This window comes from Dermacentor andersoni, chromosome 2, assembly GCF_023375885.2.
Source record: "Dermacentor andersoni chromosome 2, qqDerAnde1_hic_scaffold, whole genome shotgun sequence".
Taxonomy (NCBI): Eukaryota; Metazoa; Arthropoda; class Arachnida; order Ixodida; family Ixodidae; genus Dermacentor; species Dermacentor andersoni.
In genome coordinates this window covers 3826496-3849984 of record NC_092815.1, presented here as the reverse complement: position 1 = coordinate 3849984, position 23489 = coordinate 3826496, and the positions used below count along the sequence as shown (strand labels likewise).

Here is a 23489-nt window from a genome sequence, read left to right as displayed (position 1 = left end):
GCTGGAAAGGCAGGACATTGACTCGCAAAGCGCCATCATTTCCGCGGTTTCGTCGCTGAAATCTTTGAGACCGATTAAAATAAGGTAATCGGCAGCAAGGGATCTTTTGGCTTCGACTAAACATCTCGATTCAACGCCACAAAAGAGAAACGCGTAAGCGCATGCTTCAAGCGAAAGAGCCGCCGTGTACTTGGATGTCGTAGCCATGTTTGAATATTTGGACAGTGTTGCCAGCATAAGTAACGGATTCTGGAGTTGCCAATAGCAAAGTGTCTGTGTAGCGTCAGCCATGTACGTACTTTTTAACGCAGAAAGGCTATTCGACACATCAACGTCTGGGGGATCGTGCCGGGAATAAAAGCGACCTTTATGAAAAAGTGCACAAAATCATTGAACGGAGTTGTCTTTCATAGTAACATTTATGCTGATCCTACGCACAGTGTGAATAAACATTATGCGAAGTATTGTGCGCTTAACTGGCCGCCTGGCACCGATTTGGGTTTCCATAAAGTGTTACCAGATAGCGCACTCTTTCCTTGTAATACGACAAACAATGGCACCATGACGATGACGCTGACGGAACAAGGCATTTACTGAGCTCCAGCGTTGAAGCGTTACAGTGTGTTTCCTTACAACGTGAGCCGATCCTGCAGGTAGTGCACATAGTAAAGACGCCCAGACGTGAGGGTGTTGCAATGGCACAAAATGACTCAAGCTGGGGAAGAATCAGAAAAGTTGGCGCACTCTCACGCTTGGGAAGCAAATTTGTTTTGTTTGATGTTAGGCAGGCGCCAACCTTATAAAGCGTTAGGTTGCACGTGCGACGCTTGGTAACGTTGGTATTCTGCCATGCCATGCGCCCGTCTGTGGTCTAATAAGAAAGGTGTGGTCTAATACGTAGGGCAGGCGGTTGCACTAGGGTCCGCATAGTTCAACTGCCACATTCAGAAATGTGTTTTTATGTGAACATGCTCCAGAGGAAGCGACACAGAAACGTGCTATCGCGATTGCGTGTAGCGCGCAGAGGCTTATGAGAGCGTATGGCCAACGCAGCTAAAGTTTTTGACGTGGTGGTGCACACGAACGAAAGCAGTGCCAGGACCGCGCAGGTTTTGAGCCGCCAATTGCTTCCATGCGCGAATTGTACAACCCACGTCTGAAGGCGTGGTTTGTACATTTGTGCATTTTCGCCGTCGGATGGCCGAGCGCTGCCGAGGGGAGAAAGAACGCCCTGCCGCGTCCTCGTCGCCAGTCACGATGCAGCCGACCTTGTTCACCGAACACACGCTTGAGAGCAGCACAATACCGCAGCGCAGACGCTCCGTCACGTGGATTTTTTCGTATTTCGCAGGCCTTCTTTGCAACCCGGAAAAAAGGACTACGTGAGGCACATCTTCAAGTGAACAACTCGATCGGTGGTTTCTAAAGGTGCTCTAGAAATCTATTATACTTGGGGTCCTCAGCCAAAATTAAAGATTTCGGTAATTAAACTTAATTACTGAGTTAATTTTAAATTCTTGGCTCGAGTTACGTGGGACACCCTATATAGATATTGTCTTGTGCAGTTCTACATATATTCCGCCTGTCTTAACCTGGTTAGCACGCTAAGGCTGAAGAAACGATAACCAGCTGCACAAGATGGCGGAATTGCACAGGATAGGCTATGAAAGCTTTGCCCCCGTTTGGCGGCAAGAACATCGGCGGCATGAAAATTTACGTGGGGTGATCGGTCATGCGCCCATGTTCGTCGCCGGGAAATAAAGCATCGCTTGTCGATAGGTAATCAGAATGCCGAATTACCAGAGAAAAATATGGTGCAGGTATGGCTGTCCATGTCGTTGTTTGCAGATATGTTTGCTGGCGTTTAGTGAACTTAATCCTCGTGTCGTTTGAAGACCAGTGCGCAGATCAAGGGTATGTGGCGCGGACATGGACCGTAATAATATAGCCGTAAATTAGGCGTGCATGTGGCTTTGTAGTGTTGGTATGAACCGAATCTACCATGAGTACGTAGCATTTTATTTTCCATGCTGTCGTGTTGGGGATAATTAGCGCGATCATTGCAGTTCGTTTTAATGCCTGCTACGAAGAAGCCTGCTTACCTTGCGCCGTACAGGTATGCGGTGCGACCCATCTGGCGCGTGCGAATGATTGCACGGCGCTCCCTCGAGTGTGCCGGGTGAAAGTACCGCGTGCAGTGTGCGCACCTAGTCGTAAAGTCACCTTTCTATCCTAGCGCCACTTTTCCGTGGCTTGTTTTACTGTCTTCGCTTTTTGTTCCGCTTCAAGGTATCTCGTGTATCAGCGCAAAAATTCGACGGCGTAGTTCACCAGCTTGCGATAAAAGCACAGTATGCCCCTTCCGCGTTGGAGGTAGCCTTACCTGTGCGAGGTGAGTACGACCGCCATTCCGGAGTGGTTCATGATGTCAGCCAGTGCAGCGAATATACGTGTCTTGGCGACTACGTCCACGCCGGCAGTGGGCTCGTCGAGGAACACCAGTCGGGGCAGACCTATTAGCGCGGCGGCTATCGACAGCTTCCGCTTGCCGCCGCCGCTGTGCATGCGTGACAAAATGGACACGAGTTGCGCAGGCCGGGGATAGAGCTGTATGTGGCATACGGACACAGAAACACTGCAATAACGGCACGCTAGCCACATGAGGGTATTTTAAAGCGTTTTTTTTTTAATTCGGAAGCACTAGGTAGGAATGGAAGTGGACTCCTGTGATATTTGCACCCGGAAACCTCGCCCCAAGCACCAGGCAAGTGGTCATTATGAGTAATTGTTTTTATTTTAGGTAGCTCGAGTGCATATTATATCTAGGTGGGATAAGGGGGAGATGACGCTTGACAACTAACATGAAATTTTCTATGCTCTCCGGAGGCAATGTATAGATGCGCACAGGCTGTTGCTGCAATTTCCAGGCACCTCCGTTGTTGTCGAACGTCTCCTGTGAGAAGACTCCAGCTTCTCGACTTGTACCCAGGTTGTCTGCTAAAGCTTCATAGGGAAACAGTTCTTAAGACGGGGATAATCGTAAGACGTGAACTAATCTCAGTCTCTTAAACACACAGCACCCTACACATATAGCATAATGGATACACAAATACTGCAATGGAATGTTAGCGGACTTCTCCATAACATCGACATTAGAGAACTCCTACACAAACACAATCCCAAGTTGCTGTGTGTTCAAGAGACACACCTAAAATTAACGCAGACGAACTTTCTAATGCAATATGCCACTTTTCGCAAAGACCGGGATGATGCACTCTCCTCCTCGGGGGGTGTAGCCATAATAGTCGATCAGGATATTGCATGTCAGAAATTAAGTCTCCGAACCCCCCTCGAGGCAGTTGCAGTACGAGCTGTGCTATTTGGTAAGCTAATAACGGTTAGTTCGATGTACGTCTCCCCTTCTTGTCACCTTACTAAAACAGACTTTGAAAGCTTCATCGATGAACTCCTTCCGCCATATATAGTCGTTGGTGATTTAAATGCACATAGCCCTCTGTGGGGCGACACGCGTTCCGATGCACGTGGGCGCCTGATAGAAAACTTTCTATTTTCTTCAGGTGCATGTTTATTGAATAAAAAAGAACCAACGTACTACAATGTTACACATCAAACGTACTCGTCCATTGACTTGAGCATAGCTTCCAGCTCATTATTTCCGTACCTGGAGTGGTCTGTTCTCAAGAACCCCTATGGGAGTGACCACTTCCCAATTACATTAAATCTAACAAAACCAGATACATGCTCGCCCCATTTCCCTCGATGGAACTTCGAATCAGCAAACTGGGAACTGTTTCGAGAACTCGCATATTTAGGCGAGGACGACATTTCTGATTTTAATATAGACGATGCTGTGGCATACCTAACTGGTTTTATTATTGACGCTACAACAAAGTGCATTAAACAATTTAACGGACTGGCAAAGAACCGTCGCATCCCTTGGTGGAATGACGAATGCCGAGGAGCACGCAAAAATCAAAACAAAGCTTGGGGATTGCTTCGCGATTCTCCAACAGCTGAAAATCTTAATAATTTTAAGCAGGTCAAATCACAAGGCAGGAGAACACGTCGACGTGCAAAGAGAGAGAGTTGGGAGCGGTACATATCTGGGATAAATTCTTACAAAGACGAGGCAAAGGTGTGGAATAGGGTAAATAAACTAAAAGGCCGGGAGACGAACCCCTTGCCCTTATTAAGTACCCAAGGAGATGGCCTGGAAGACCAGGCAGACTGCCTGGGTGAACACTTTGCCTATATCTCCAGTGCATCTCATTACACGGAATCATTCCTCAAGTTCAAAGAGCGTGCAGAGCGACAGCCCCTTGATCGGAAATGTGGCCATTATGAAGATTACAACCGCCCGTTTAGTCTAGCTGAGCTCAAAAATTATCTTGCTTGTTGTAACAGCTCAGCACCAGGTGGTGACCGTATCATATATGAAATGGTCAAGTATCTGCACCCTGAAACGCAGAAAGCACTCCTCTCACTTTTTAATGTCATGTGGGCCGCTGGATATATTCCATCTTCTTGGAAAGAAGCTATAATAATATCCATATTCAAACAAGGTAAGGACGCGTCCGTACCTTGTAGTTACAGACCTATCGCTTTGACAAGCTGTCTCTGCAAGCTCTTTGAAAAGATGATAAACCGGCGCCTAATCTATATCCTTGAGAGCAATGGACTCCTAGATCCTCACCAGTGCGGTTTCTGAGAAGGCAGATCGACCGTAGATCACCTTGTCCGCATTGAGGGAAATATAAGGGATGCCTTCATACATAAACAGTTTTTTCTCTCCGTATTTCTTGATTTGGAGAAAGCATACGACACCACATGGCGCTTCGGCATTATTCGAGACCTTTCCGCTATGGGTATCCGCGGGAGTATGCTAAGTATCATTGAAAGTTACCTTTCTAACCGCACATTTCGTGTTAGGGTGGCACATGCCTTGTCAAGGTCTTTCACCCAGGAAACTGGGGTTGCACAAGGTGGTGTGCTAAGCTGCACACTCTTCATTGTGAAAATAAATTCTTTGGGCATGGCTATCCCATGAACAATGTCATACTCTGTATATGTAGATGATGTGCAGCTTGGTTTTAAATCGTGCAACTTAAGTATCTGCGAACGACATGTCCAGCATGCCCTAAATAAAGTGGCAAAATGGGCTGAAGAAAACGGTTTTAGGTTGAGCCCACAGAAAAGTACATGCGTTCTTTTCACGAATAAGAGAGGAATAGTATCATGTCCTGCTATTGAGCTGTCTGGTAGCAGATTACCGGTACGCGCCGAGCAAAAGTTTTTCGTCATTATATTGGAGTGGAAACTGACATTCATCCCGCATATTAAATACTTGAAGGCTAAGTGCCTCAAGACAATGAACATATTGAAACTTCTATCAAGTACAGCATGGGGCAGCGACAGGAAATGTCTTTTGAACTTGTATAGGTGTCTTGTTGGCTCACGTCTTGACTACGGCGCTATAGTATATCAGTCCGCTACACCAAGTGCTTTAAAAATGCTGGATCCTGTCCATCATTTAGGAATCCGCCTCGCGACCGGAGCCTTCAGGACAAGCCCCGCACAAAGTCTTTATGCAGAAGCAAATGTATGATCACTCCAACTTCAGAGATCATATAGCAGTTTTACGTATTTCCTCAAAGTAAATTCAAACCCTGAACACCCCTCTTATTCATGCGTAAACGATATGACCGATGCCATGCTCTCCAATAACCGACCTGCAGCGAGAAGACCGTTCTCTTTGCGTGCAAGGAACCTTAGGGAGGAAATGGGTGTTCCGGTGTTTGAATATTGTCTTATGTCTCCAGCGAAACTATTGCCGCCATGGCAGTGGCAGCTGATAGAGTGTGACACATCCTTTGTAGAGATCACTAAACATACGCCAGAGACACATATTAATATGCATTTCTTAGAACTACAGTACAAGTACTCGTGCACAGAGTTTTACACTGACGCTTCTAAGTCGCATGCCGGGGTGTTGTCCTATGCAGCCATTGGTCCATCTTTCTTTGAATCCGGTGTACTGCACCCTGAAACAAGTATATTTACGGCTGAGGCCCACGCACTATTGTCGGCTGTGAAACATATAAGAAAATCAAATCTTCAAAAAACAATTATATTCACAGACTCCTTAAGCGTCGTAAAAGCATTGAAGTCACTCTGTAAACACAAAAACCCGGTACTGGCTGAGCTCTACTCCATTTTATGTGGAACGTATATATCTAACCAGCATGTCATTATATGCTGGGTACCTGGCCATAGAGGCATTGCGGGGAATGTACTAGCTGACGAGCTGGCTACATCACTCACCTCGCAAGAAATTATTCCTACGGCTGCTGTCCCTGTCACAGATCTGAAGCCTCTCTTACGGAAGAATCTGCGAAGGCACTGGCAACGCTTATGGGACATGGAAACTAAGAATAAGCTTCGCTTGATTAAGCCAATGTTAGGTTTCTGGCCCTCGAAAACGAAAACACGACGTACTGATGTCCTATTGAGTCGATTCAGGATAGGGCACACCTATGGCACCCACAATTTTTTACTGACTGGAAATGAGCCTCCAACGTGTGGTAGATGTGGTGAGAGGCTGACCGTTCTCCACGTACTCCTGGAGTGTCGGGAATCCGAAGCTGAAAGAAAGAGACATTTTCCTCTAGTATATCGCCAGCACACCCCTCTCCATCCAGCAATGTTTCTTGGTGAAGAAGCGTTCTTTGACACCACAACAGTCATAGCTTTCTTGAACGATGTAGACTTGCAAGTTTTCAGCCCCATAAATTCATAGCACATCCCCTTTTTAGAGGATGCCGCTGTGATGGTTGTCTTGCAAAGCACGTGCCTCCAGGCCCTTGCATCCCAAGGGCTCTGTTAAGGCAGTAGTGCTTATTGCAAAAAGTATATCTGTGAGATATGTCACTATTTGATAACTATCTTACAATGCGTATTTCGTGTTCATTGTACAGCCCATTAATCATTGGCATAATTTGATCTTCTATAAGTTTTATGCACTTTAGAGCAACTGTTTTTAGGCCCCTATACAGCCACCGTAACATCTGCCTTTCGTTAATCATAGCTCTATTGCGAACACATTAGCACCGGCCTGGCGCTCTTTGGCCACACTTGGCCCTGGCGCCACAAAACACCACATTCATCAAGGCCCCTTTACATCCACGTCACACCAATTTCATAGAACTCATAATTACACTGCGAACTCATCACCCAGCACATGGCGCTCTTTGGCCATACCTGGCCCTTGCGCCATTAAACATCAATCATCAATCAATCGTGGATAATAACGCAGTATCGTTAAGGGCCCCGCGTCATAGAAAATCCGGTGTCGGGCGTCGGCGCCGTAGCCGGCGTTGGCGTGGGCGAAAATTGCCATATATATTTAGATATATGTATATTTGCCCTGCCTTGCCCTATGACATGCGGTATACGTGGCTTATATTGCCGCACCACTTAAAGTTGCTCATACCTTTTCTTACATTCATGACAAAATTCCTCGAAATTTCTAGAATCACCGCCCATAAACAAATATCATGAAACAAAGCAGCGACAGCGCATGCCTTTTATGTTAAACTGAAATATTAAAAGTGCCAAGCAATAACAGAAAACTGAAAATGACGTATTTTTTTGGCGCGGCTGTGCACTATCTCCGGGATCGGCTCAGGCAAGAGGCCGCGTGTGTATCAGAAAGCTCGCCTTCGTGCATAGCGCTTTAGCGCCAGCGTTTCCCGGTAAACATTGCGGTTACATAAGCTGCAGTTGCCTGGAAACGTGAGAAGCAGGCAGGAGACCTTGAATGCTGTGGATTCCGCTCCTAAAGGCGAAGTTTAAGCGTCCTCCAAATTTTCAGTCTCTATTTGTCGTACTCTTGTCGGATCCGGTTGCCGCCCGGAGGACAGCGATGGTGCTTGCGTTTTATGCTATCCTCGTCGTTGGTAGAGGAACAGACGTGTCTTCTTCGTAGACTTACATGAGGGAGCCATGCCGCTTTTATTTCGATGCTGTGGCGGCTCGGTGCCCATTTTTCGCAGCTAGCAGAAGCGGTATTTCTGAAGTACTTCCGCTGACTTTGGTTTCACAGAAACTGTACGTCATTGCCCGACGTGGCGCCAACTTAGGACAACACACGTGTAGCAAACCGACGTGCAGTGACTGCAACATTTTGAACCGTTCTTCGAAACACAAGACGGTGTCAGAAGAACGGTGTCAGAAACACAAGACGGTGTCAGAGGTTCTAGTGGTGTCACCACGTGCTGTTACCTAAGCCGTTCTGTTCTTTAATAATAAAGGAGCTTCATGACATCGCATGTGGGAATAACGGCAATGAAGGTTATCGCGCGTGGCTATTTCAGGTACCCAGATCTAGACCACGAGACTTAGAGACATCGGTGAAAAGTGGTCTATAATGTGTGCAAACCGGGCTATGCCCGTTGCGCAGGTTCTGGCAAACTGGCCCAAAACTAGCGAACTCTGGTGCCGCCTACATCTGGGCTTTGCGGGTATAGTTGAGTAGGGCCACCGTAATCTCGTGTCGGTTTATGTAGAATGACGATGGGTGGAGGTGGGAAGCCGTAAGCATCGAGACGTTCTCCGAGGAATAGGGTGGAGTGAGCAAGAACTGACCAACGACAGAGCGCTTGTGTGGTTCGGCATTGTTTAGTTTTCGCGTTGAAAGGACACCAAGGGGTCTTCGTACGTTTTCGCCTGTCTGAGACAGTAGTGTCCGACAAAGGTTCGTAGTCTTGAAGTGCGACAACGCAGCGCTTCCTTCCGAGCGCAACGCCTTCAGTGTTGGTCGCGTAAAAATTTTTACAGCGCACATTTTCGGCGCTTCACGCTTCTTATTCGTGTACAGTTAAAAAAGCAGTCATTGCTTTATTCGAATCCGTAAAACTGTGCACTCGAACAATGTTTAAATTCTTGATAGCGGATTATTTCTGTCTCTACATAAGCTGACGCGGCGCGCGCATGCAATTAAAGTAATGTCGGTACGGCTGTGCACCGCGGGACGTGTGTTGCTCGGCTTACACGCAGCTGGCCAACGATTTACGCGCAACTTGACCTCCTTCTTTGCAACTGAAGCGAGTACAGGTGATAGCGCTGGCCGGTGTTGTTCAGTGTCCGTTATCAGAAGTGGATAAGCAACCGCCAGCACATATAAGAAGCACGTGCTGTTCCGAATAAAGCATTCTCTGCTCCCGAGCTCGTTGGTCTACTTGCTCGTCACGCCGCGCGCCTGCGCGCGTCACCGTCCGCGCAGTACACAACAATATACATGCAGCGGGTTGCGAGAGTTGCGCGCAGCTTCCGCTTTTGTGTTGTTCTTAACCAATCGTAGATGATAGCCTAACTCCCTGCGCGAACAACACAAACAAAAGTACGCATCGGCATGACAAGCGTAAACTACCAACTATACCAAGTTTATTCCCTGCATGGCGTAAAAAATAAAACAATATTTGCAGTGCGCTTCTGCATACAGAAGGCGAAACAACACACAAGTAACCAGCAGTGTAATGCAGGAAGGATATTTCGGAGCTGTACATTGACATTGAGGTACTACCAATGCACTGTTCATAATCTGATAAGATTTCATTAATCCTGGTTTGTCCTCAATTTTACTTTCTCGCAGTATCATATCGCTCTTACTCAGCAGCATATGTATTTTGCAGCCTTTTGGATGTTTCAGCCGCAACGTTCCAGAACAGTGTTATTCTGAGTTTTGGCTCTTTTTGTTTTATCTAATATATTGACGCTGCTGTGCTGACATGTTCCAGCTTAGGGCGTACTATTTATATCGGGGAGTGCACTGACCTGATCACCTCTTTAAAAAGCTAACTGGCGGCCTTGCAATAGCAGTGCGTGGTATGAGGGCCGACTTACGCTCGAGCCGCATGCCTGCCGCACGCATGTGGTCGGGCGAAAATTCGCAGACTGGTACACATATACCGGTTTTTACTGCAGGTGTGCGCGCGTGTTCGTGTGCGTGCGTGCGTGTGCGTGAGTGCGTGCGTGCGCGTGCGTGCGCGTGCGTGCGCGTGCGTGCGTGCGTGTGCGTGCGTGCGCACCAGGGTGCGCATTGTACAGTTTTCCGCGCAACCGCACGCGGGCGGCAAGCGGGTGGTGTAGCTCGAGCGTCAATCAGCCTTTAAGTATAACTAGCTACGGCCGGGATAAAGCGGTGTAACTGATGCGCGGCGTGCACAGTACTCCGCCATGATCACACCGGCCAGTTGGTGTAGCGCAAGGTAATTTTCTCGAACTGTGCTGACGTCACCGCAGGCTATACATAGTCCAGTACAACCTTTAAAATGATCAGTTCTAACAGTTTACGAACATATTTCATTAAACATTTCAGCACCACTTCGTCAACAATTTGCCAGCGACTTGCATTGGAACGGTGATTTAAAACAAAGAGCGTGATTCCTGAGCGTGTCATATATCAACATTATTGTAAGCTAGAAAAATTTATCAAGAAGTTTCAAGTTACTTCCCATTCTAAGTAGTTTTCGGCAAACCATACGAACTATTGACGTAGTGAGCATGCATGTCCTTCAGAAAAAAATTGTTTCTTCACACAAAACCATTCTTCACTTCATTCATTCTTCACAAAAACATTCTTCACACAAAAGTAACGAGCCTTTTCACAGAGCATTAAAGCTGTTGTCTAGAGAAAAGTGAGAAAAACGTATATGTTAATGGTGTACTTAAAGTATTCCTTATACAAACGTAAGTAGAAGCCTTTTAACGGTGTATGAAAAAATGTTCTTTATACAAAAGTAAGAAGCAAGTCTTTTAAAGGTCTATTTAAAACATTCTTTTATACAAAAGCAAGAAAGAACTATTTTGACAGCGTATGAACACATGTTACTAGAATGTAAATGTTAATAGACTGTCAGTAAACCAAATAGAAAGTTGCAACACACTAAGAAAAAAAAGTATCTCTTATTCTTTTCGGAGAGTCTGGACTCGCCACGTATACGACACACTTTGTGGGAGACACCCGAAGTCTCTTTCGGGAGAGAGTCCCGAGACTATTTGTGCTCGATAAAAGGTGGTTAAGTGACTCCACACACAACAGTCATGCACACTCTGTTGTATTGCTCTCCTAACCCTCTCAAAAGGGTTACGAGACTAGTGCTGAGGGAGTCCGTTAACTATTCTACATGAGTCAGACGACTCAAGATAAAGGGTCACACGGCCACTGCTGAAGTATTGTGTAAACTCTTCTTGTTGAGTCTGATGACTCCAGCACTGTATGTCAAGTTACCCTTAGTGTGTGGTGCAGGACTGTTGCAAGTAGAGTAAAATAACTAATCCATGTAAGTCGTTTGACTCTCGGATGGCAGTGTCGAGCCGCTTTTGAAAATGTGTCACCAACTTTTGCTGTAAGTACAGATGAGTACGGCTAGTTCTCAAGATGACTAATGTGAAAAGACATCATATGATAAGAAAGAATCCATAGCAAACTTGCCAAAGAGGACATGGCAGGTTAGCAACAAAAAGTTAATATTTCATTACCCTTTGTTATTGTCTTTTGGAAAATTCGAATGTGTCAGTCAGCACAGAATCATCATGAAAGCAAGACAGTTCTCATTACTATTAAACTGGAATCAATAGCCAACCACGGAAAACAGACTTAAAGAAACATCCAATATGTAGCCTGCAGGTGCATATGCATGACACTGCAATGCCACTCAGAACCATAATGAGGCCCTAAAATATTATGTAACTCATGTAGAAATTCAATTCACCACTGCACAAGTCTCCTGTATTATGTCAAAAAGTTTATAAGTTAAACCTATTTTACTGTTCTCCGAGACGTGTTTTCATTTAGAACTTAGGATTTAACATCCTAAGCAGGTAAGGTGCACATAACAAATAAAAAAGGCTGCACTTATGTACATAGGAGATCTAGATAATGAAGTTGAAATTGAAAACAATATTCCAAATTAGATTACATAATCTGTGCGTTATACTATGCTTGCTGAAAACAGCTGGTTAGCAATTGATAATCTGATCTAACAGTAAAAACAGCTGTCTTAACTTATGGTGCTCTTGTTGGCACTTTTCCCACACAACTTGTGCTAGTTAGGCTCAGTTTCAAATCTATATCGGAAAAATACTACATTGAAAAGTTGTGCATCAATTTTATTCTGTCATACAACAGGCAACAGTGTATAAAAAAACTTAATAACTGACAATATCGGTTACGTATGTTGACAAACATACTTTTCCAAGACGAAGTATAATAGCTGACACAGATTATTTCACAGATTGCAATAACCACTAATACAAAACTTGCCATAATGCAAACACGCAGACAAAATATGTAGCAGAGGTAGCTGTATTTTGTGTTACGGCAAAGATAGCACATGAATGACGAGGACAAGGGAGGAAGCAGAACACATAAACAAACTATACCCAGCTGCATGCACGCAGCTGTAACAATACACATGGTGCACCAAGATCCAAAAGAAACAAAGAGGAAGATGTGAGGAAGGCTTCTTTTACTCATCACAAGTAATCGTGTAAGAGCAGATTATGCACTGGCTGTAATCTACCTCAGCACATACATGAATAAGTTACATTAAGTGCCGCGTTTACAAATCATTCATACAATGTCCTTGTGATTGTCCTTATTCCGATTTTTGACTTGGAAAGCACGACTGAGTTACGTAAAACCTCCCTACGGCTTGGCACATATACAGAAAGAAGTGTTTCTATAAACACTGGAGGTCATGGAAGGATTACTGACACATGCCTCTTAATTCTTTTGTCTTTGTCTTTATGATTATCTACCACAGTAGTCTTTTGTAGAGTGAGACATATCCAGATAATACAGTGTGGGCAACCAAGTGTGAATACCTGTCCTTGATTTCTACCTTTCTCTGGTGTCCCGCTAAGGTAACATTGGCGCAAAAAATTGTCTTCCCAATGTACGCGTTCCCACAAAACAAAACGAGCAGATTATAAGCCACATTAATGGTGCGTGAAATAAAACATCTGTGCTTAACTTACCACTGCCACTCCCATGTGGCGTCATTTTCTGCTTTGTTGTGTACTCTAGCACAGGTGCTACGCAGTTCACTTGGTGCCCAAATCAACTCTCGCACCATACCAGGATGTCAATTTTTTTTCATATCCTAAGCGAAACTCTGGCCCAAATCAACTCTCACACCATACCAGGATGTCAATTTTTTTCATATTCTAAGCGAAACTCTGGTTATGGGGGACAATTGCAAACTTAGTTTTTGCTTTGCATCTTCGTTATGGTGTTGACCTTTAACTTTAGCCACTTCACTACTTTTCTGCAGGTGCAGACAGGCCATTGCACCAATGCTAGGTTACGAAAACACCAAAGCAGGGTAGAAAGCAAGAACAGATATCTATAATTTGGGTTCCCACTGTGCATCGCGTGAATATGTTTCAATGAAGAATAAACTACTACGTAGATAAACATATGAACGATAAGAGAATTAAGCTTGAAGCCTACCATACCAGTAACTGAGAATTTTATTTGTAAATGAACTTTCGTGATTACCAGCGATGAAGAAACAATGTTGACAATATGTGCCAAGGTAACCAAGTCACTCATGCTCACAAAGAAAACAAGATAAAAACAAGCAAGATTACAAGAACTTCGAACTTGCAACCTAAAGTGAGACACTTCACATGACTGATTTATGTATTTACTGAGCATAAATTACATCTGGTGCATAATCTGCTTGTACAAGATGATGCACCATGAGTTACTGTTGCTTTCTCTCTGTGTAATTTGGCTCTTCTAAACACATGCACATTGCATGCCAAAGCTGCGTGGATGTAGCTGGACACAGCTCTTAGTCAGCATCAATATGTTTTTATGGTCCTGCACTATTATCATTGTGATCTATAATTATTAAATAGCCTAATTAACGGGTTGATGAGCTGTATTTTAAACAAAACACATGACAGATTTCCCTGTTTATCGCTAACAAAGAGAGGGGTACATCATTTCAGATTTCAAGAAACAGCTGTGGAACAGAACAAATCCTGAAGACAGAAAACCTACAATGGCCAGTACCTTCATTATTAAATGCCATTTACTAGCTCTTTCTGCAATGGATACCATTATTACCGAAAATTGTAGCGTGAAAAAATAATTGGAAAATATTTACAAAAGTGACAGAGATTAGAATTGCGCCAGCATCCGTATCGTGTGCCGGCTGCTAAACGACGAGCATCTTGGCGACATGCTGGAGCGTGGCATCATTCAGCCCTCTAACAGTCCCTGGGCATCTCCGGTTGTCCTCGTTAAAAAAAGGATTGCTCCATTCGGTTCTGCATCGACTATCGCCGCCTTAACCGAATAACGCGCAAAGATCTTTATCCTCTGCCGCGCATCAACGATGCCTTGGACAGTCTGCAGGGAGCGGAATTCTTTTCCTCGCTGGATCTGCGCTCCGGGTACTGGCAAGTGCCGATGGCAGAGGCCGATCGCCAAAAGACGGCCTTTGTAATACCTGACCGGCTATATGAATTTACCGTCATGCCATTCGGCCTCTGCAACGCGCCTGCCACTTTCGAGCGAATGATGGACACCGTTCTTCGAGGGCTGAAGTGGAAAACGCGCCTGTTATTTTGATGACGTTGTGGTTTTTTCCACCGACTTTGCGTCGCACCTCAGCCGCCTTGAGCAAGTTCTTGCGTGCCTCTCCACTGCAGGCCTGCAACTAAATCTGAAGAAATGCCACTTCGGCTCTCGCACGCTTATTATTCTGGGCCATGTACTTTCAAAAGACGGTATCCTCCCGGACCCCACGAAACCTACCGCCGTATCCGAGTTTCCTAAACCAACAACCATGAAAAAGCTTCGCAGCTTGATCGGCCTTTGCTCATATTTCCGACGCTTCGTCCGTAACTTTGCCTCTATCATCGCCCCCTTGACACAGCTTCTCACCGGAAGTTCTGACCTGTCAGCCTGGACCCCGGCGTGGGATGACGCATTCTAAGAAATGCGACGCGTTCTCACCTCTCCTCCAGTACTGCGACACTTCGATCCCTCTGCTCCAACTGAGATCCATACGGACGCTAGAGGTGTCGGGCTCGGCGCTGTTCTCGCACAACGCAAGGATGGCTTCGAAGAGTACGTCGTCGAGTATGCCAGCCGCACCCTTACCAAAGATGAGGCGAACTGCACGGTTACTGAGAAGGAATGTCTGACCATCATTTGGGCTATGGGAAAATTTCGTCCTTATGTGTACGGGCTGTACAGGTAAATGAAGGTTGTACAGGTCTACGCCCCTACATCCAGTCATGATGACCAGGAAGTCGAAAGCTTCTATGAAGACGTGGCATCGGCGATGGGTAGAGTGAAAACAAAATACACTATACTGATGGGCGACTTCAATGCCAAGGTAGGCAAGAAGCAAGCTGGAGACAAGGCAGTGGGGGAATATGGCATAGGCACTAGGAATAGCAGGGGACAGTTATTAGTAGAGTTTGCGGAACAGAATAATATGCGGATAATGAATACCTTCTTGCGCAAGCGGGATAAACGAAAGTGGACGTGGAGGAGCCCGAACGGCGAGACTAGAAGTGAAATAGACCTACTCTGCGCTAACGCTGGCATCATACAAGATGTGGACGTGCTCTGCAAGGTGCGCTGCAGTGACCATATGATGGTAAGAACTCGAATTAACCTAGACCTGAGGAGGGAATGGAAGAAGCTGGTACATAAGAAGCCGATCAATGAGTTAGCGTTAAGAGGGAAAATAGAGGAATTCCAGATCAAGCTACAGAACAGATATTCGGCTTTAACTCAGGAAGACGACCTTAGTGTTGAAGCAATGAACGACAATCTTGTGGGCATCATTAAGGAGTGCGCAATAGAAGTCGGCGGTAACTCCGCTAGACAGGATACCAGCAAGCTATCGCAGGAGACGAAAGATCTCATCAAGAAACGCCAATGTATGAAAGCCTCTAACCCTACAGCTAGAATAGAACTGGCAGAACTTTCGAAGTTAATCAACAAGCGTAAGACAGCTGACATAAAGAAGTATAATATGGATAGAATTGAACATGCTCTCAGGAACGGAGGAAGCCTAAAAGCAGTGAAGAAGAAACTAGGAATTGGCAAGAATTAGATGTATGCGTTAAGAGACAAAGCCGGCAATATCATTACTAATATAGAGGAGATAGTTCAAGTGGCTCAGGAGTTCTATAGAGATTTATACAGTGCCAGTGGTACCCACGACGACAAAGGAAGAGAGAATAGTCTAGAGGAATTCGAAATCCCGCAGGTAACGCTGGAAGAAGTAAAGGAAGTCTTGGGAGCTATGCAAAGGCGGAAGGCAGCGGCGAACGATCAGGTAACAGCAGATTTGTTGAAGGAGGGTGGGCAGATTGTTCTAGAGAAACTGGGCACCCTGTATACGCAATGCCTCATGACCTCGTGCGTACCGGAATCTTGGAAGAACGCTAACATAATCCTAATCCATAAGAAAGGGGACGCCAAAGACTTGAAAAATTATAGACCGATCAGCTTACTGTCAGTTGCCTACAAACTATTTACTAAGGTAATCGCAAATAGAATCAGGAACACCTTAGACTTCTGCCAAGCAAAGGACAAGGCAGGATTCCGCAAAGGCTACTCAACAATACACCATATTCACACTATCACTCAGGTGATAGAGAAATGTGCGCAATATCATCAACCCTTATATATAGCTTTCATTGATTACAAGAAAGCATTTGATTCTGTCGAAACCTCAGCAGTCATAGATGCATTACGAAATCGGGGTGTAGACGAGCCGTTTATGAAAATACTGAAAGATATCCATAGCGGCTCCACAGCCACCGTAGTCCTCCATAAAGAAAGCAACAAAATCCCAATAAAGAAAGGAGTCAGGCAGGGAGATACGATCTCTTAAATGCTATTCACAGCGTGTTTACAGGAGATATTCAGAGACCTGGATTGAGAAGAATTGGGGATAAATGTTAGTGGAGAATACCTTAGTAACTTGCAACAAGTAATACCTTGCAACATTTCGCCCGCAAGAGTACGACATCCGCGCTGTTTATCGCTCAGGCCGAAAGCATTCAGACGCAGATGCTCTATCCCGGTCACCCCTGCCCTCTGGTCCTGTCCACTCGTCTATTTCCACCTGCGGTGCGTTCGCCCTCAATATATCCGACATGCCATCAGAGCAGCGCAAGAACCCATGGATCTCTTCGCTTATTGCCTTCCTGTCTAGACAGTCGCCGTCGTCAAGCCGCGCCCTTTATCATTAGGGATAACCTGCTCTACCGCCGCAACTACAATTAGAGCGGCCTGAAGTGGTTGCTTGTTATACCCCGACGTCTCCGCTCCGACATCTGCGCCACGTTCCACGACGACCCCCAATGCGGCCACACTGGTGTATTAAAAACATGCTCTCGCCTACAGCTTCGGTACTACTGGGTGCGGTATGTACGTTTCGTTCGCCAACATGTCCGGTCATGCCTCATATGCCAACGACTCAAGACGCCAACTCAACATGCCTCGGGCCCCTTGCAACCCTTACCATGTCCCGCGCGCACGTTCGACCGCGTCAGCACTTACCTATACGGTACGCTACCCAACACTCCAAGCGGCAACCGCTGGGTTATTGTTGCTATCGAACACCTCACGCGGTACGCTGAAACTTGAGCCCTTGCATCTGCCACAGCAACAGACGTCGCCAGTTTTATCCTTCAACACCTGATTTTACGCCATGGAGCACCTCGAGAGTTATTGAGCGACCACGGTCACGTATTCTTCTCCGACGTCATTTCAGCATTACTCAAGGAGTGATCATCCTCAAACCATTGGGATGACAGAACGTTTCAACCGCACCCTTACCCGCCATAGTTGCTCAGTCGCTATGGTGTTGGGCTGCTGAGCACGAGGTCGCGGGATTGAATCCCGGCCATGGCGGCCGCATTTCGATGGAGGCGAAAACACCCGTGTACTTAGATTTAGGTGCACGTTAAAGATCCCTAGGTGGTCGAAATTTCCGGAGTCCTCCACTACGGCGTGCCTGATAATCAGAAAGTGGATTTTGCACGTAAAACCCCATAATTTAATTTTTAATTTAGCCGCACCCTAGGCGACATGTTGGCCATGTATATTTGATCTGACCACTCAAATTGGGATCGCATTCTGCCTTTCGTCACCTACGCTTACAATACCGCCACTCAAATTGGGATCGCATTCTGCCTTTCGTCACCTACGCTTATAATACCGCCACGCAAAGCACCACTGGATTCTCCCCTTTTTTTCTCCTTTGCGGACACGAACCTTCATGTACTATGGACACGATTTTACCTTATCGGCCGGATGCTTCGGAGTGGACGACTGTTTCTAGAGCGGCGGCTTACGCCTAAGAATGTCGCCAGCTCGCTCGTTCGTTCACATCCCAGGACCAGTGGCGTCAAAAGCATCGCCACGATTCATCCGCTACGGCTAGGCGCTTTGCTCCGGGTTCGCTGGTCTGGTTGTGTGTGCCCTCTACCCCTCCAGGCCTTTCCTCCAAGCTGCTCTCCAAGTACCACGGTCCTTATCGGGTACTGCAACAAACATCCGCGGTCAACTACCTCATCGAGCCAACGGAAGCGCCTTCCGACCAGCGTCGTCGCGGCCAGGAAATCGTCCACGTCTCCCGGCTCAAGCAATGCCATGACCCCCCTGTGTTTTCCTGCCCTTAGTTCGCCAGGATGGCTACTCTTTCGGTGGGGAGTGATTGTACTGAAGGCACTGGGTAGTGGGCATAGTGCTTGTGAAAGAGAAGACGACGAGAATTGCTGGCTTCCCCTTTCGCGATAGTACCGACCTGTTTAAGCCTAGCGCTACAACCTAGAACTAGTGCTGCTAGGCAAACACCCCCGTTGTAGAAGTTTCATTAATTTCAGCAGAATGCTGACATTCCATCATTGAAGCTAGTCAGTGCAGAAGGTATTGTTAGTTTGTAGGAGTCCTCAGACTGGCAGCCCTGAAATATTTGTCACCATACTTGGTGGAACATGCTTTGCTCTTTCAGACATTACTTTGCCAAAAAGCCTTCTGTAAGCCTTGTAGGACAATTCTGCGTGGAAGAGAAATCTATTTGACCGTGTCTTTTTGGGTATGTGTATCTCAGAACTGGTGCTAGTCTGAGTACTTACAAAGTAGACGTTATTGAGTACTGTAATTCTAATGCCTGCCACTGCTATAAATTTCTGTTAGTGAAAATTGTCGCACTGTCATGAAGCAGTTCAATAATTAGCGGCAGTCCCCGCTGAAACACAGTACGAAACGCAATATATATGGAGTCAAAATGTAAAGGTCGAACAAAGTTATAGTCGGTTCTACATTTCACAGAACTGTCTTTTTTTCCTGTTAGTGTGCCAATACCAATTGCACATTCACAAACATTTTAGTATAGCGCTTCTGACAAATGCAGGAAAATTCAGAATTTAACAGATGCCCTTGGGAAGACAGCCCAGAGTTCCTTCGACAAGCGGACTTGCCTTAAACTTTGCATCGCTATGTTGTAGGTCACTGTAGCAAGGGGAACGTTTTGCTGATCGAATATTACTCGAAATATTTATTATTTGTACGAGAGGTTTGAAAAGAGAGCCAATTGTATAGTTCTTCATGCAGATTTCATATATTCCTTTAGTTTTCGTTTAGCTGCTTCTTGAGATATGTCCTACACAACGGCAAAATACATAGTGATATTTGCAGGCACTTTCTTGTGTATTAAATTTTCCCAAAAAGCAGTGTGCTGTAGCTAACTCAGGTCTTTGTAGACTGCAAAGTGCCGATATCTATTCAAACAGCATGTAAGGTTCTTGGAAGGATGCAAGATTAGTAGGTAGGCAGGCAGGCAGGCCTGCCTACTAATCTTGCATACTTCTCATGTATGGTGAAAAAAATAACTGAGAATACTTCAATAATTTTTTTCTCACAATAGCATGAGAATAACCATGTGCAATTATAATTGTTCTACACAAATGAAATTTGGCCTACATACTCTTCAAGAAATGCAGAATACACATATCTAATTGAAATTGCAATCTGTAAAACTTATTTAAAGTGATAGGTGATATATGATAGGTGATATATAAGTGATAGGTGATATATGAAAGTGATCAGGTGATAGAGAAATGTGCGGAATATAACCAACCCTTATATATAGCCTTCATTGATTACGAAAAAGCATTTGATTCAGTCGAAACCTCAGCAGTCATGAAGGCACTACGGAATCGGGGTGTAGACGAGCCGTATGTAAAAATACTGAAACATATATATATAGCGGCTCCACAGCCACCATAGTCCTCCATAAAGAAAGCAACAAAATCCCAATAAAGAAAGCCATCAGGCAGGGAGATACGATTTCTTCAATGTCATTCAGAGCGTGTTTACAAGAGGTATTCAGAGACCTGAATTGGGAAGACTTGGGGATAAGCGTTAATGGAGAATACCTTAATAACTTGCGATTCGCTGATGACATTGCCTTGCTTAGTAACTCAGGAGACCAATTGCAATGCATGCTCACTGACCTGGAGAGGCAAAGCAGAAGGGTGGGTCTGAAAATTAATCTACAGAAAACTAAAGTAATGTTTAACAGTCTCGGAAGAGAACAGCAGTTTACGATAGGTAGCGAGGCACTGGTAGTGGTAAGGGAATACATCTACTTAGGGCAGGTAGTGACCACGGATCCGGATCATGAGACTGAAATAACCAGAAGAATAACAATGGGCTGGGGTGCGTTTGGCAGGCATTCTCAAATCATGAACAGCAGGTTGCCACTATCCCTAAAGAGGAAAGTGTATAACAGTTGTGTGTTACCAGTACTCACGTATGGGCAGAAACCCGGAGGCTTACGAAAAGGGCTCTGCTGAAATTGAGGACGACGCAACGAGCTATGAAAAGAAGAATGATAGGTGTAACGTTAAGGGATAAGAAAAGACCAGATTGGGTGAGGGAACAAACGCGGGTAAATGACATCTTAGTTGAAATCAAGAAAAATAAATGGGCATGCGCAGGACATGTAATGAGGAGGGAAGATAACCGATGGTCATTAAGGGTTACGGACTGGATTCCAAGGGAAGGGAAGCGTAGTAGGGGGCGGCAGAAAGTTAGGTGGGCGGATGACATTAAGACGTTTGCAGGGACAACATGGTCTGAATTAGTACATGACCGGGGTAGTTGGAGAAGTATGGGAGAGGTCTTTGTCCTGCAGTGGGCGTAACTAGGCTGATGATGATGATGAATATTTTTGCATAGTTCCAGTAATTGTACAAGCTGTTTGGATAGGTGTCGCCACTTTGCGGTATACAACTAGCTAAATAAGATACAGCATGAAACTATGTGTGAAAATGTTATACACAAGAAAGTGCCCATAAAAATATTTTGCCACTATGTCGGACATAACTAAGAAAGACCAGCTACACAAAAACCTATGACAATTCAAATCTACATAAAACTCACTATGAATGGCAGTATTACAACTTCGCAGTATTATGAATAATTAGAAAAAGATGTTTCGAGGAGAATTTCTCCTTAATAAGTGGGTGTCAGTGTTTCTACCAAAGGGTTAGAAAATGCCTTGAGGCATACCATAGGCAGTTTTATAAATAGCACACGCACGCATCTGCCTAGAAAACCCCACGCCCTGCTTGCATTCCTTAGTCATTTTTGCATTCTGTTGTATGTCACAGTTTGCATCCCTTAACACTGAGTGCGCAAAACCAAAAACAGCCTATTAATACGCTGAATTTTTAGCCTGTAAAGGGGTTGTATGCCAATGGGGGCAGCCAACTCTAGTGTCAGAATAAACAAATATTTTTTTCTCGCAATAATGAAACCAGTCAAAATATACCCTCACAAATTTGGAAATGAATGCACAAGCAACCTTGCTGATTGTCACATTAGTGCCCCGAACAAGATCTTTGGATGTTTAGAATTGCTAGTTTAATTCACTTTCCTCTAGTAAATGGGCTCTGACCTAGAATACTCAGTGTAGGAGACTAGCCCAGATTTGGAAGTCAATATTTAAATCTGAAATAAAGACATTCATCCTCCGACCACATGGCACTGCTACGTCATCAGAAAAAGCATGCATCCATGGACATATATTCTGTGAAATTATTTTTACATGATATGTACCGTTACTCTTGCACCAACAAATTCTGAAAATTCGGAAATACATCTGCTATTTAAACCACTGCTGTAAACATGTGTGTTTGAGAAATGCAATACTCAAAAGGTGCAATACAACCAATGTGTGCATGAAACCTATGCTGCCTTTGACATTCGTCAGTGTGGCAAATAAGCACTGAGAAATGCCAAGAGCATCATAGCTTTCTTGTCTCCAACCTTGTATGTGAGTACCACTGGTATCTTTGCAGTCAAAGGAAGTCACATTATTACCGGACTTATGAGGGGAACCCATGTTTCTCTGACTTAATATTTTTTCTTGTGCTCCTCCATCCTTGAGTTTTTCAAAAATAATGGGTGCTTGAAATAAGTGCTTTATATTGCTCTTAAATTTATCCTGCACCAGGGCCCGTGTTATGTTACATTTCTTGAACACATTGCAGTGCTGTAGATTATCAAAGGAACAAAAAATGCCGTAAGTTTGCATTTTAGCCTTCTGTAGAACAAGAATTAGGAACCTATAAATTACATCCACAAGTACAAAAGAACTACGAGAAACGGAGCACAAAGACACGTATACATTATAATAGCAGGAGTTGTTGCGGAGGATTCTAAGAGAAAGGAACTATTAAAAACTAGGTACTAAATAAACATATGAGTTATAATAACAGAAGTATTTGCAAAGAATTTGAAGAGACAAATAGAATGTCTGTTCAAATAACTCCACCCCAACAATCATCCATGGTTCTATAAGTGACCACAGCTGGTGATGCTGTTTGAATAGATGGTAGCTGAGGTACATCTGTGAAATAGATTGAACATGTAGAGGGGTCCCCAAGTGTTGCACGCTTGTTGCACAGCAGGTTGCCTTGATCTCCGGACTCACTCGACACTGATGCGTGGAGCCTGGTTATACCTCGTTCGCAAGAGGGCAGGCCCGAGTGAGTCGCATGGCATGGGTAAAATTTCGAGGCAACCTGAAAAACACAGGTCCATATATATAAGCACCGAAATATTCTGCACCATAGGGCAAATCTGAAGTTTACCATCTGCACATAGCAGACAATGAAAACAGACACAAGTCACCAGACTCAAGGTACATAAATATGCAAAAGTGTAAATAAATGTGAAGAGCTGCTTATAGGATGGAATCCTTCATTTTGTCTTTTGTGGATCAATAATAGTATCCTAACATAACGTCAAGTGTACATGGCCCTCGCTATTTGTGTAAGTAGAGTATTCCTTGCCAGCTGTCCCAACCTGGCACACGACCACTTGGAATTTCTTTTTGAAAACTGGAGGCCCT

The 23489-nt window shown here is 44.9% G+C and overlaps 1 protein-coding gene across 1 annotated transcript in view; it reads right to left on the bottom strand.

Annotated features, from left to right (window-relative positions):
• The window catches only part of LOC129387876 (uncharacterized), a 106575-nt gene extending 102697 nt beyond the window's left edge, over positions 1 to 3878 (bottom strand). The window contains exon 1 of the mRNA XM_055077594.2: positions 2384 to 3878. Coding sequence (XP_054933569.1) covers positions 2384 to 2661 — 278 coding nt within the window. The 5' untranslated portion in view covers positions 2662 to 3878. The remainder of the gene's footprint in view (positions 1 to 2383) is intronic.
• Positions 3879 to 23489: the final 19611 nt, after the last annotated feature.